Source organism: Pecten maximus, unplaced genomic scaffold (genome assembly GCF_902652985.1).
Source record: "Pecten maximus unplaced genomic scaffold, xPecMax1.1, whole genome shotgun sequence".
NCBI classification, from domain to species: domain Eukaryota; kingdom Metazoa; phylum Mollusca; class Bivalvia; order Pectinida; family Pectinidae; genus Pecten; species Pecten maximus.
This window is the reverse complement of record NW_022980162.1, coordinates 3,758-18,810: the sequence shown is the minus strand read 5'-3', so window position 1 is coordinate 18,810 and position 15,053 is coordinate 3,758. Positions and strand designations below refer to the sequence as shown.

General features: G+C 36.5%; 1 protein-coding gene and 1 long non-coding RNA gene across 2 annotated transcripts; one reads left to right on the top strand and one right to left on the bottom strand.

Annotated features, from left to right (window-relative positions):
* Window positions 1–1,977: 1,977 nt before the first annotated feature.
* On the top strand, window positions 1,978–4,615 carry LOC117319421. The gene is made up of 2 exons (XR_004530726.1): window positions 1,978–2,087; window positions 2,279–4,615. It is a non-coding gene; the product is annotated as an uncharacterized LOC117319421 (long non-coding RNA).
* On the bottom strand, window positions 3,364–14,742 carry LOC117319420. The gene is made up of 6 exons (XM_033874229.1): window positions 14,473–14,742; window positions 12,478–12,627; window positions 11,514–11,586; window positions 8,844–10,661; window positions 6,525–6,575; window positions 3,364–6,154 (listed from the first exon to the last, which is right to left on the bottom strand). The coding sequence occupies exons 1-6, from the start codon at window positions 14,611–14,613 to the stop codon at window positions 5,931–5,933; spliced, it is 2,457 nt and encodes an 818-aa protein (XP_033730120.1). The 5' UTR covers window positions 14,614–14,742; the 3' UTR covers window positions 3,364–5,930.
* Window positions 14,743–15,053: the final 311 nt, after the last annotated feature.

The window sequence follows — 15,053 nt, the reverse complement described above, 5'->3', positions numbered from 1 at the left end:
TGTTTTATGAAGAGAATACTCTAACCTTTTAAAATAGGTAAAACGTTACTTAAAGCAAAAAGACAGAATAGGCATTTGCATCCTAATTGAATACAATTTAACATACAAACTGTATCGAATAAACATCTGATGATATTGAATTTCCTCATCCCAACAGATACTCAGCTTCGCATAATCTGTATTTAAAATATGTCATCAGAAATTTATTTTATAAAACGATCGATATCATAGACAATAGCGTTCATCAAAAATCAAGATAAACAACGTCCTCAGAATTGATCATACAGAACCCCAGCTGAGATAAATGATAAGTAAGAACGTTTACCATTGGATCCATCATGTTGGCAGCGATTGTGTAGGTAATTCTAGAAATAAGCAAACATATTTCTTGTCATTGTCAAAGCAACAAATGGGGCTAGGTGGACAAATTTCGTTATTTCTTTAGGGAATTACCTTTCGGGTAAACATCAGAACAATCGAAATTCGACGATTATTATCACAATTATGCCACTTTGTTAACAACTGAGAATGATATTAAGCTTCAAACTTTTTCTTGCCATCACTCGATTCTCTGTCTGCCAACTTTTATTGTTTTGATCGGAGCCCAGTTATAACGTCGTGGGCCAGTTTTCGCGATAACAGCTTTATAATATTAAACACACTTAAAACATAAAATGAAGTGCTTCCTTGTTGAAATGATAAAAAGAACCTGTAGAAGTCCAATGTCTGTTTTATAAACATCAACATTCTACTACTACTACCTCAACTAACCTGTCATATACACAAGTACATGTATATTCTTTCGAAAGCTACCTGTTGCGTTGACAAATTGTGCAAGCCGGTGACCCATAATTGAAGCTCGTCTTGGCTATTTTTTGGCATTATTGCCTCTGACGTGAAAAAAAGAAAACATGCAAAGTCAAGTCACGTTGTTTGATAAATGATATAATTGACATCATTATTACATAATAATATATCCAATATCTGACATTCATCATATCCGTCTTAAATGATTGATAATGTATCTTATAAAAAATATTTATCTTTTGATATATGTCTTGTACATTTATTGATATACTACATGAACATTTTGTATCAGGTACACACCTGAGTACTTCATGTAAAGGAATATGTCTTGCTAAATAAAATACAGAATCGGTTTTTCCTCTCGAATAAATATTAAATTGACTTGCATTTATGCATATATTTATGCATCTATTTCTAGAATACCCCCCCCCCCCCCCCCCCCCCCCCACACACACACACACACACACCCTCACACACTCACACATACCGGTCTACCTTACATGGGGAGGTACCAGTTTTGAGATCAACCTCACGAGGTCAACACTTTACCAAAGGCATTTTTACATGAAAATATCGTTTTTAACTACTGAGCAGGGTTACAATGTGGTAATTCGGTTTAAATATAGAATACACGTGATTTTGAAATTACAGTTTTTCACAAACATAAGGAGGTATGCCCATATATAGTATGACATTGTGAGGTAATATCCTTTTAAGGAATTAACAAACTATGTATGGTGAGACCATCATACAGAGGTAAACACTCTATGTATGGTGAGACCATCATACAGAGGTAAACACACACTATGTATGGTGACACCTTCATACAGAGGTATACACACACTATGTATGGTGACACCTTCATACAGAGGTATACACACTCTATGTATGGTGACACCTTCATACAGAGGTATACACACTCTATGTATGGTGACACCTTCATACAGAGGTATACACACTCTATGGTGACACCCTCATACAGAGGTATACACACAATGTATGGTGACACCTTCATACAGAGGTATACACACTCTATGGTGACACCCTCATACAGAGGTATACACACACTATGTATGGTGACACCTTCATACAGAGGTATACACACTCTATGTATGGTGACACCTTCATACAGAGGTATACACACTCTATGGTGACACCCTCATACAGAGGTATACACACAATGTATGGTGACACCTTCATACAGAGGTATGCACACTCTATGGTGACACCCTCATACAGAGGTATACACACACTATGTATGGTGACACCTTCATACAGAGGTATACACACACTATGTATGGTGACACCTTCATACAGAGGTATACACACACTATGTATGGTGACACCTTCATACAGAGGTATACACACTCTATGTATGGTGACACCTTCATACAGAGGTATACACACTCTATGGTGACACCCTCATACAGAGGTATACACACACTATGTATGGTGACACCTTCATACAGAGGTATACACACTCAAAGGTGACACCCTCATACAGAGGTATACACACACTATGTATGTTGACAACTTCATACAGAGGTATACACACACTATGTATGGTGACACCTTCATACAGAGGTATACACACTCTATGTATGGTGACACCTTCATACAGAGGTATACACACTCTATGGTGACACCCTCATACAGAGGTATACACACACTATGTATGGTGACACCTTCATACAGAGGTATACACACTCAAAGGTGACACCCTCATACAGAGGTATACACACTCTATGTATGTTGACACACTCATACAGAGGTATACACACTCTATGGTGACACCCTCATACAGAGGTATACACACACTATGTATGGTGACACCTTCATACAGAGGTATACACACTCTAAGGTGACACCCTCATACAGAGGTATACACACACTATGTATTGTGACACCTTCATAGAGAGGTATACACACTCTATGGTTACACGTCACACAGAGGTATACACACGGTGTGCAATGATGCTCCGGCCCTTCTTTTATCCCCTTAAATGTTGATGATAGGAAAGAACCTTGGACTTCGGCAATGAAATCCCCATCGGGCCCTGCAAATATTCTGTACTTCTTAAGACTCCTGGAAGCTTTAAGTGGTATTTTAACGAAACAAAATGGTAACACTGACTGGAACCGCGCATCAATTAGCACATTTTGTTACAACACCTTTTCTTCTGATCCTTGTGCACGTTCCTGTTTATTTAAGACATGCCATTGAATAATGGTGTTACTGATGAATAACTACAAACTATACCAGTAAACCAATGTTTTGTCTATGTCCCTTGATGTTTCTTCTGTGTATAGCCAGATGAACATCCCCTTCAATGTTGGGCTGTTCTCAAACATCAGTTACTCCAGCAATAAAGGTATTTTCAGTACAGAAACAGATCAAGGAGATGTTGTAATTTTTTATAGTAGGCTTACACAAACAAATCAGTCTAAAAATAACCTGAATATGTTGACTGGAGGTTAAAATCACTGTGATCCTAGAAGCAAATAATGGAGACAAAGCTGCTTGTTAGTCTTTAAAAACAAAACCAAACAACAAAATGAGCCAAAACAGTTCCTGTATTCCACTTCATAGAACAATGATACACATATGTAGAAAATGATAGTAAACCATCACTTTATTTCCTGAAATAGTCACATTGTACCTAAACAAATTCACAATTAACCGCCAAGCAGTTAAGTTGTATTATCTTTCATTTATACAAAAATATTTGTAATCAAAACATGGTATGTGATAAAAGTGTTGTTTGTACATGCATTAAGACAAAAAGAAGCATTCGCCAATGACTTAATTAATAATTATAGCACTTAATTATCGTGACCTACTTTTCAACAATGTCATATTTTTCCGGTCATTTTTTTCTAATGAATGTTTTGAAATGGACCATTACGTCAAAATTAAGATGACAAAACCAAAAAATATATTTTAGTTTTTTAATTATGATTATGAATTTGACCCCCACTTCACCCCTCCATAACTACTGAATGACTTTGAACTGACCTTAATTTCATGTCATATCTTGACCGCCTAACTTCAAGAAATTAGTAAACAGAAAATAAAAAATATCAGTCATGGCCGCCAGAAGGCCCAAATTGGCACTCCTCCTTTGAGAAAGATCCATCGAGTACTTTTTCAGAAATAGTGGTAACAAGAATTGTTTACGGACGGACGGACCACGGACGCAGGGCGATTTGAATAGGGCGATCTGATGATGGTGGGCTAATAAATCTGTTGAACATTTAATGTAGACAAAAGAATCATCGATCCAGAAGCCTAAATTGATCCTGTCATAAATTAAAAAGACTTCCAAAGCATTTCTTTGAAACTTCTACTGCAAACCTAATAACCATTTCTTTTACTTAAAAGAATCAAACTAAATACCTTAAATGTACATACTTTTGCACAGTTTAACCTCAGTGCAAACTAATGAATTACAAACAAGAATGATTTAATCAGCAGTCAACATAGAACAAATTTATATGTGGGTATCATGAGTTTGACATGTCGTAAAACAGACTTATTGTCATGACATCAATTAGAACAAAGAATGATACAAAACTAGTAATGGTAACTCATCATAACCAGCTATATAGTCTGATTTATTAGCACGGTACACTGATCTGTTAATCAGCACTGTTGTTAAAGGTGCTAAAATAAATCCAAAATAAGTACACAGTATATAGATCAATCAACAATTTATTGTGTGGCTGCAAGACAGTAGAGCATTTTAAGGCCATACAAAGTTAATTGCTTATTTCTCAGGAAAATTCCCTGCATCACCAACTTTATTAATAAAAAAAAACACACAATGCATGAGAAAAAAAAATATTCCCATTTTCGGCCCACTTACAGTATTTTCTGTGTTCCAACACAGCTATGAAGATGAAACATAAAATGTCTGTCAAACAAATGAAAATGCAGCATATGTATCAGAGGAAAGTAAATCCAAAAACATATTAAGCATTCATTAAGTGTTTATGTTGATTTTCAGGAAAATAATTCTAATAAATTCATCCCTCATCAGACTTCAAACAGAAAAATAAAATAATTCCTCACTTCTCAATTTTAAAGGGTAAGATATTAAAAATAAAATACCACCCTCCCTCATTATCTTTTGTCCGAAGAACTTTGTATGGCCTAATGCAAAACAATGTTCCAAAGTAAACAATGAGTAAAAATTGGACGAAGAACTCCAGTTCAAAGACAAAAGCATCATTTAGCATCAGAATTCAAATATCAATATTAAAACAGGCAAATGTAGCTACATATTAAGGGTTCCATTAAACATGAGGTCTATCAACCTAAACCCCCTTATGCAAGTCATTTCAGATGTAGTTTAAGGTAGAGCGATTCTAGATCTGGTTTTAATCAGACTGACAATAAAACACATCAACCCAACTGCAAACCTCGTACATGATTATACACAATACCATTACCTAAAGCACAAAGAATGAAACATTTTTCAACAGCAGCTAACATTCTCAGTATGACTTGTACAAGTTACAATTTTTTTATATCTTATTCAACTACCAGTGCATCTAATTGAAATGTTTTTAGAAGAAATTACAATAAAACTAGTATGAGTCACTTCAAGTCAAAAATTCTATTCTGATTCTGATTAAATGGTTGTCTTCAAAAAGAAGTGAATAATATTATTATTCATCAAAGATGATAATTGATGGAATTTATTGTGGCAACTTTGAAAAATTCCTGTTCAGAGGTTGACCTACTGTGTTGTTAGCTGTAATTCACGCGTTATAGCAGTATTCAACTGAACCACAACACCATTATTATAGTACCTAAGTTACCAAACAATTGTAACTCATTCAAGTCAAACCACCTGTCTGACTGTAAACATAATGGTATATGATATCCTATGAGAATAGAACTGGTAGGCCTCCAAAGACCTTGCACAACAACTTTTTAAACTGAAGATCTTAAACCACAAAATAATGGCCTTAAATGCTCACCTTGTAAACTCAACCAAGTAAAATATACACCATTTCACAAGCTCATGTGATGTAGACAATTTCACCAATTGTATCGTTGCCTGATGCCTTAGGTTACTACGAACAACTTTCATAAATGTATGTCTACAAACTGAAAATTAGCATTTTGCTGTGGCAAGTTTAATGGTCTTTTTCTTTTCCAAGATTATCCAGCTATGGACCGTATTTTTAACTTTTTTCCAATCCAGTTCATTGAGGCACCGGTTTTTTTTTATTGCCTGAAGGCACTCATGTTTTTTCAAGTCTCGTCTGAATGCTACGTTGGTTTTGAAGAGTCTACGCAAGGTGTTTGTTTGTTCCTCTGTAAGATGGTGAATACTCCCTGTAAGCAAAACAGTATACTGGACATTAACTACAAAATACAAAAGTTCATATTTATCAGATTTTGCAGTAACATTAACTACAAAAGATACAAAGCGAATTAGGTTCACCTGTTTAAATAGAAAAGTGTGAAACAATGTTAATTTATACTTGTATGCAAATCAGTCCCAATGGTAACTCTTCCTGGTATTGTCTAAAGGAATCCATGGTGCTTATCCCTACCAAGATTAACCAATAGTTTGTATTAAATAGCAAATAACAAATTCAACCTTCAAAGTCTAAAATCCAAGATAGAATTTTCGTGATCATGTGCTGTACACTTTTCCTATGCCACATGTAGCAACTAACAAGCAATATAAATAGCAACTTACTCCTTTTTCCTTTCTGACCACTTGTCGAAGCTTGTGCAACAGCAACTGGAACTGTAGAAATAACATTTAACTTAAGTAAGAAGCAATATCTATGTTCTATTGTTTTATCCAGAAAGCACAACAAGAACTGCATTTTTGTCAATAAACACTTTTATAGCATAATGTATAGCATCTATAGTGTTGAAATCAAATTGTATTAATTTCACAAATTAAATGTATTGCTGTGTCTGCTTTGATCATCAATGTTGATCTGGTACTTATTTTTTAGATAAAGCACACATCAAAGAGCTGGTGTGCAGTATAGATATACTTGCAATGTCCAAACGATTGTCAAGTTCATATTCAGACTGATAAATCAAAGTCTGAACCCATTACATCTATGAATAAATTTTACCAATACAGGATATCAGAGAGTGGGAAGTTACTGTACTTGAATCTGCCAATTATTTAAGCCAGTTAGTTATACAGGTCTGCCAAGGTATATGGTCTCATGTCCTCTGTCAGAGCCTAATACAGTGGAACCTCTATAAACCGAACATGCATGGGACATGACTATTTGTTCGGTTTATAGAGGGTTCGGTTTGGAGAAGTTGATCGAAAAATGACCGGTCAAATTCCGGATATAATTGGTTGGACGATGTTTTATTAGAATGCACCCGATTACAAAACGGCACGTACATACTTAGACAATTTGGATTGTCTGAATAATATGCATATTGTGAAAGTTAATCAATGTATATATTGCAGAATATATAAGAAAGGCAAATGACTATAACAATAGTTTTAAACAGTATTTTCACATGTACAACTACACTTTACGATCAGCCTACATTTTGTTACATCCGGTGAATCGTCATGTGGATGGGGCCAATAGTCCGATACAGATTATTTTACACATCAAATAATATTAAAGGGTGTGAAGATGTTTTGTGTCAATATCAATTACAATTGATCAGATGATTCTGGCCGTATTTCCGACATCGCTTTGTCTAAAAAAAACATCACGGGCTTCTTTACGAAAACAACCCCTTTTGGGCCTCATTTACATTAAATGCGAAACTCAGGCTTCTAGCTCTACTTGCATTGAGAAGATAAACGAACCGACGCGCTTCATTGAAGTGTGGCATTGTTTCATAATTGTCGTGTTGATTATACACTAGGCCTTCCGTCATAATGCCCCCTTGGGGTATATATTGGATACCTGTACAAATCACCTACGTAGGTCCCGAGACAATAAGGCTTCACACAATACCCGTCACAGTTGTTGTTTCACGGTTGACTGGCCTGACCTCGTGTCATAATCGCCCAGGTAAGGCCGGTTTTCAGAAGTAATTTTTGGTATATTTTAACAGGAACCGGACACAAAATCAGTCCGGTGTTCGGAATTCAGAGGGATCGGTATTTGGAAGTATTTTAATACTATAATAAAGAAGGACCAATTCTGTACAATGACAATTCGTTCGGTATTCAGAGGTGTTCGGTTTTTAGAAGGTTCGGTTTTCGGAAGTTGCACTGTATACCTTGACCCAGAGCATTCTCCTATCAGCAGAGTTATCTCACTACATCCCTCTGTTCACTACCTCTGCTTGCAGCTGGCCGAAAACTGAGATCAGTGAATTTAGATTGACCAATCAGCGCTGTATGTTACCTGAAGTAATGTAAAGCGCTGATTGGTCAATCTTGATCACGCCTTTCACATTGACTTCAGTGGGCAGTGGTTCAGAGCTTTTCCGTTACCTTTATCCTCACTGGGCATGCACATCCGGTTTTTGCCCAGCTGCAAGCAGAGGTTGTGAACTGAGGGACAGAGTTTGATAACTCTTCTGATAGAAGAATGGACCCAGAGGTGAAAGGGTACATTTTGTTATAACTGCGAACATGAGGCAAAGACCTGTATAACGTCATACTGGAAAGCCCTTTCAAATAGACTACTCTCCAATGTCATAAAGTTATTGTTTTCAATATACCCCGACAGACAAATATACAGAGCCACACATATGACATCAAGTTAATCTATCGGAAAGCTTGTTAAATCCAAGCAATAATTTAAACTGTGACATACGTTGTCGTAGGTGACTGTTAAATACCACACTGAACTACCGCTCAACAAAATGAGATATCAAGACACAAAAGGTGGAGAATTGCTTCGGACATAATAAAGACAGAAATGGTTTCCTGATACTGAATAGTTTTAAACCTTAAGTCATAACGCAAATCTCAAACCAAAATATATTTGTAGTGCTTGGTTCCAGAGAAAGCAATTTTCACAATCACCATGAGTATTCTATACATTTAATATATTGGTTTGAAGATTCTTACCTTGTGACACGGTTGCAACATGTTTCCGCAGTTGAGTACTTGTAATATTTTCTGGGGAAGACAATTCCAATTCTGGTTCATGTGCAAATCGTCTCAGCACATCTGAACTCCTAATTGGTTGTAGAGAATCATAATTTGGTCTGGCAAACAGGTACGGGTTTTCATCAGGAATTTGGGCTTCTTTTCTCCATTTCAGAAGCAAATCAATACTCTGCTGAATTGCTGGAGTGAGTAACACAGGTACTGTTCGTCCTTTTTTCCCACGTATTTCAACACGCCCAAATGTTTCACAGAGCATTTTTTCAACTGGACTTAATGAGTCTTTAATTTCTTGAAGTGAATCATGCTTGGTCAGTTTTGCTGCATATCCCTCTAATGTGATCCTCTGGGTCTCTCCACCACGCCGTCTATTAAACATGACAAGCCGTGCCAATGTTAATTGATTCAAAAGCTCCCAGTCTGGTTTTGAAAATGAATTCTGCAAAGATGCTGAAAGGGATTTACTCTTTTCCTGAAAGTAACACTGCAGTTTCTTCAAGTCCTCTGTCAGTGGTAGCAGCTGTCCCTTGTTCATCTTGTTTGTATTGAGTGTTTGCAAAGCTGAACTTGAAATTTCGTCAGTCCACTCATCATCAAGAAGTGTAAGAAAATCATCTGCATTCTTCCCTAGATCAGAATCCCCTGATGACAATGCTGAAGATTTCTTAATCTTTGCACATTTTTTCAGTAAGTGGCCGATCTTTAGAGCAAGGGATGGATTTCCATATGTGTTTGTATCTTCTGAGAAATTGCACAAAATCTTGGTTGCTTTAACGGCAAGCATAAATCGTTCAGGATGCAGCAAGTCTGATAGAGAATTAACATCAGGTTGTTGGCCTCTTACAGCTATAAGCAACCTTGCCAATTCCCTCATCTTCTGACTAACATGGGAATAAAGATGTGGAAGATGGCCATGTTTCTGGTACAACTTTTCTCCAACTTTGGTTATGATTCGGTCATTTCTTGCAGCAATTGTTATTTCGTCTGCATTCATTTTGCGAAGAACATTCATTTCTAAGCCCTTGTTGACCTCATGAGAAGAAGGCAAGAGGAAGGATGCTTCCGACTGTACTTTTCGATACTTTGCCCCTTCTTTTCTAAATGGACATACTTTCCGGTGTCTCCACAGGTTTGATCTAAGAAAGAATGCTAAGCAGTCTTCACATGGCAGGAAGTCTCCAGAAGACACTTCATCTTCAGGTCTTCGTGTCCAGGTCACTAAAACCCCTTCCCCCTTCTTCAATATATCTGTGTTGTGTTTGTAATCACCAGCATTTCTGAGTTTTAGCAATTCAAGTCTTCTTGCCTCTGATTTCTTTGGATATGACAGAATTTTTTGCACTTCTGCTTCACTTTGATGAGGTCCCAAGTAGTGTTTCGAAATGTTAGTTGAACTTATCTCACAAAAAAAACAATAGTGTACTTTATCCCAAACTCGTTGAACTTTCGTGTTGCTGCTTGTTTGTATACTGATTGCAGGCTTCTTTTCTGTTTGTGATAGGTTGATTTCTGAACAACATTTGGTGTTACTTAAAACAGGTAATGTATCCACAAGTGGAACTGTGTCAGACATGTTGGAAGAAGAATCGGACACATATCCTGCTTCAACATTATCAGAGTGAGCAATGCTTTCATCTGAAGACTCAGTGGAGTAATCTGGATCTTGGGTTGAGTCGTCAAAACTGTCCTCCATAGCATCTTGGTTGTCAATGTCCTCACTGTCTTCATCAAAATAACCATATTCTATGTTTTTTTTGCATCTCTTGGTGATTGTGCAATCTGTAAAAGAAAGAACATGATTTAACTCCTCTTAAATTATTATCCCCACAAAAACTGACGGAGTAGAAGGATTGGTTGACAAGCAAGAGGCCCATGGGCTTTAACGGTCACCTGAGTAAATGTCATTAATTCTCATAGCTTACACAATAAATAACTGCACACAAATGCGATTTTCCACAAAATGATTCCTGAATTTTCAGCCAATTTTACCACTTTTGGCTCCACCCCTTTGGCCCCTGGGGGGTCAATCATGGTCGGTTAGAAGATTTCATCAATCAACTATCCAATACTAAATCCTTAACAAGTTTGAATAATTTCCAATGGAATTTAAGTAAATAATAACCAAAAATGACATTTTCCTATATAAACTATAGTAAACTTTACCCCCTCCCCAGGGGAAAACGGGGGACCCCAGGGCCATGAATTTCACAATTTGGTAAAGCACCTTCAGATCTTTCCATCCATGAACAGTATTTGATCCCACCATATCTAAGTCTTGAGGAGGAGATTTTTGAAATTTTAGTTAATTTTACCCTTTTTTCGGCCCTGCCCCTCTGGCCCCTGGGTTCAGGGGAATTCAAAATTCACAATTTTAGTTAATCTTTGTCTATAAAAGGTTTCTGCAAAATTTCACTGAAATTTGTCCAGGGGTTTCAGAGAAGAAGTGGAAAATGTTCAAATGTTAACGACGGACGACGACGGACAAAAGGGTATCGCAATAGGTCACCATGCGACTTCGTCTCAGATGACCTAAAAATATGACGACTTATTTGATATCAAATCTATGTGTTCAGAAAATTTTCAATTTTCAAGCAAGTCTAAGTACATGTATAAGTTGTTTACAATAAATACCTGTTGAATCACCAAGAATTTCCAACTCTGGGACAGGCATATCAGAGGTATTATCAACAACAATCAATGCATCCTACAAAAGATTCAAGACAAAATCAATATTTAAAATTGTTGTAAGAACACAATTTTTGTAATGTTATTACCAAAGATATGTACAAGAATATTTATAGTTTCATAATAGATTACACACAAATTGAACCTTTATTTTTATCAAACTATGTACTAGTCAGACAAAAGGCCCTTTGGGCCTGTATTGCTCACCTGCCCTCATTGATTCTAATTAATAAACATCCACATCAACCTTTGGACAAAATATCTTGATCCCATGCCTTTTGGTTAATCAGAAGAAATTTCACCCCTGTGACCTTGAATAAAGGTCAGGTCATTTCTTTTTGCAAACTTTGTAGGGCTCCATCCAAGGAATCATTTTACCAAATATCATGATCTCTGGAATTTTGATTAATCAGAAGAAGTCGTTTAAAGGTTTAAACACATTTGATACCTATGAAACTTGAATAAAGGCCAAGGTCATTTCTTTTCACAAACTTTGTCAGGCTTCATCCAAGGAGACTTCCTACCAAATATGGTAATACTAGGCCTTTCGGTATTTCAAAAGAAGTTGTTTCAAGGGTTTTTAACACATTTGACCTCTGTGACCTTGAATAAAGGTCAAGGTCATTTCTTTTCGCAAACTTTGTTAGGCACTATCAGAGGAACATACTGGCTAAATATCATGATTCTAGGCCTTTTGGTATTTCAGAAGAAGTCGTTTAAAGGTTTTAACACATTTGACCTCTGTGACCTTAAATATAAGTCAAGGTCATTTCTTTTCGCAAACTTTGTCGAGCTTCATCCAAGGAACCTTCCAGCCAAACGGACGCCGCGCCATGGCATAAGCTCACTTGCCCTTTAGGCAGGTGAGCTAACAATGTCTTTGAAACATAACAAATTACACAATACTTACAGTCACTGGTTTCATGTGGCCAGCCTTAAGCTTCTTATTACCATGTTTCTTCACATACAAATCTGTTGGTCCCATCTTGTCACAATCTGGCTTCTTTTTCTTTGTTTTTTTCTCCTTGTGAGCACTTGCACTTGACAATGACTTTTTCTCCTGTTGAGACACAGAATGATAAAACTAAAACTGCTTCAAATATGAAAGGTTGGTTAACAAGAGGCCCACAGGGCCTGTATCGCTCACTTGTGCAGATGTTCAGGATCTAACATCAAGGTAATTTGTTTTCACAAACTTTGTTAGGCACCATAAGGGACATAGTAGACAAATATTATGATTTTAAGCCTTTCAGTATTTCAGAAGAAGTCGTTAAAAGGTTTGAACACATTTGACCTCTGTGACCTTGAATATGGGTCAAGGTCATTTCTTATCGCAAACTTTGTATGAAACCATCAGAGGAACATGCTAGTCAAATATAATGATTCTAGGCCTTTTGGTATTTCAGAAGAAGTCGTTTAAAGGTTTTAATACATTTGACCTCTGTGACCTTGAATATGGGTCAAAGTCATTTTCATTCGCAAACGTTGTCAGGCTTTATCAAAGGAACATTCCTCCTAAATAAGGTAACTCTAGGCCTTTCGGTATTTCAGAAGAAGTCGTTTCAATGTTTTAACACATTTGACCCCTGCGACCTTGAATATGTGTCAAGGTCATTTCTTTTCTCAAACTTTGTTAGGCACTATCAGAGGAACATACTAGAAAAATATAATGATTCTAGGCCTTTTGGTATTTCATAAGAAGTCGTTTGAAGGTTTTGACACATTTGACCTCTCTGACCTTGAATATGAGTCAAGGTCATTTCTTTTCACAAACTTTGTCGGGATTCATCCAATGAGTCTTCCTCCCAAATATGGTAATACTAGGCCTTTCGGTATTGCAGAAGAAGTCGTTTAAAGGTTTTTTACACATTTGACCTCTGTGACCTTGAATAAAGGTCGAGGTCATTTCTTTTCGCAAACTTTGTTAGGCACCATCAGAGGAACATACTGGCTAAATATCATGATTCTAGGTCTTTTGGTATTTCAGAAGTCGTTTAAAAGTTTTTTGTACATTTGACCTCTGTGACCTTGAATATGGCTCAAGGCCATTTTTTTTCTCATACAACATTGATTCCCCCTCACCTAAGCATGATTCAGAGAAAGTTTTGATGAAATCCAGTCAATCCTACAGTAGGAGTAGGAATTTCAAGAATTGCAAAATTTTCCTTTTTGGGCCTTCACCTCAGGCCCTGGGATCCCAGACTCACCATTTATTCACCATTTAAAAATGTGTGCCCCTTCCCTAAAACATGCTTCTGATAAAATATAGGCAAAATCCAATCATTCCTACAGAAGGACTAAGATTTTAAAGGATTAATCATATATTGACTGGTTCATCCCATTCCTCGGGCCTGAGTGGCACCATTTACACAACATTGGTTCCCCTTCACCAAAGAATGTTTCAGACCAAATTTTGGTGAAATCCAATCAATCTAAAATTTGGAGTTTCAAGAACTTGCAAAATTTCCCATTTTTGAACCCTGCCCCTATGGTAGGTCCCCGTGGCCAAGACCAACCGTTTATATATTTTTTGTGTCCCTTTCCCAAAGAAAGTTTCTGACCAAATTTGATTGAAATTTGATTAGTTGTTCACGACTAGTAATGATTAAAAGGAAAAACAGCTGATAAACGGATAGACAGACGCTACAGTATCCCATAAGGTTACATGACTCTTAGGGCCAGGTGAGCTAGCTAAAAGCCAGTGATTTTTAAAGTTAATTTGAAAAAGTTCCTTTAGAATACAACACTAACATTTTGCAATTTCTATATTCATCTTTGGATACAAAATTCTCCTGAAAAACAAAAAGCAGAGTAAAAAAAAACAACCCCTAAGGTGTGTCATTATGCTACCAGATACTTATCACAAAAATAAATGGGACCTAACAATTGCACAGAATGTACTTACTTCCTCATCTTCAAATTTCTTCTTTTTCTTCCTTTCTGTTTTCTCCTTAATTTTCTTTTTTGATGGACTGTCTATGTCATCTAAGACAATGAGAGAATTTATCAGGTAACTGATCAGAGAACAGAATGTCATTGATAACATATTTTCACATTGTGTAATTATAGTACAGTATTAAGTCTAGAGTCTCTTAACGGTGCCTATTAATGTGGCAAAATTTGGATTTTTCGGGTAACCTTGGCTTTGAGAATATTCACAACAAATCAACACATATTTGTTGTATTATTCAATTTCTCTGGTAAACCTTAATCAAAGTACTGAAAGTACTGAAGACACAAACGAAAACAAATCATTTTAACTGCTTTTGTTTAGTGGGGACATGGTCAACTTTGTATGGAACATCACCAATACCTGATTAGGACTAGGACAAAATATTGGCAAGAAAAGAAATTCATATCTACTTTTGATTGCAAGTGCGTCTTGGCAGCTAATTGTCAGAATAGGTACTCGGGTAATCTTATTTGACATCTTCAATGGGTTAATGTATACGTAGTTGTAGATGTAATATGAAGGTCCTAGATTAC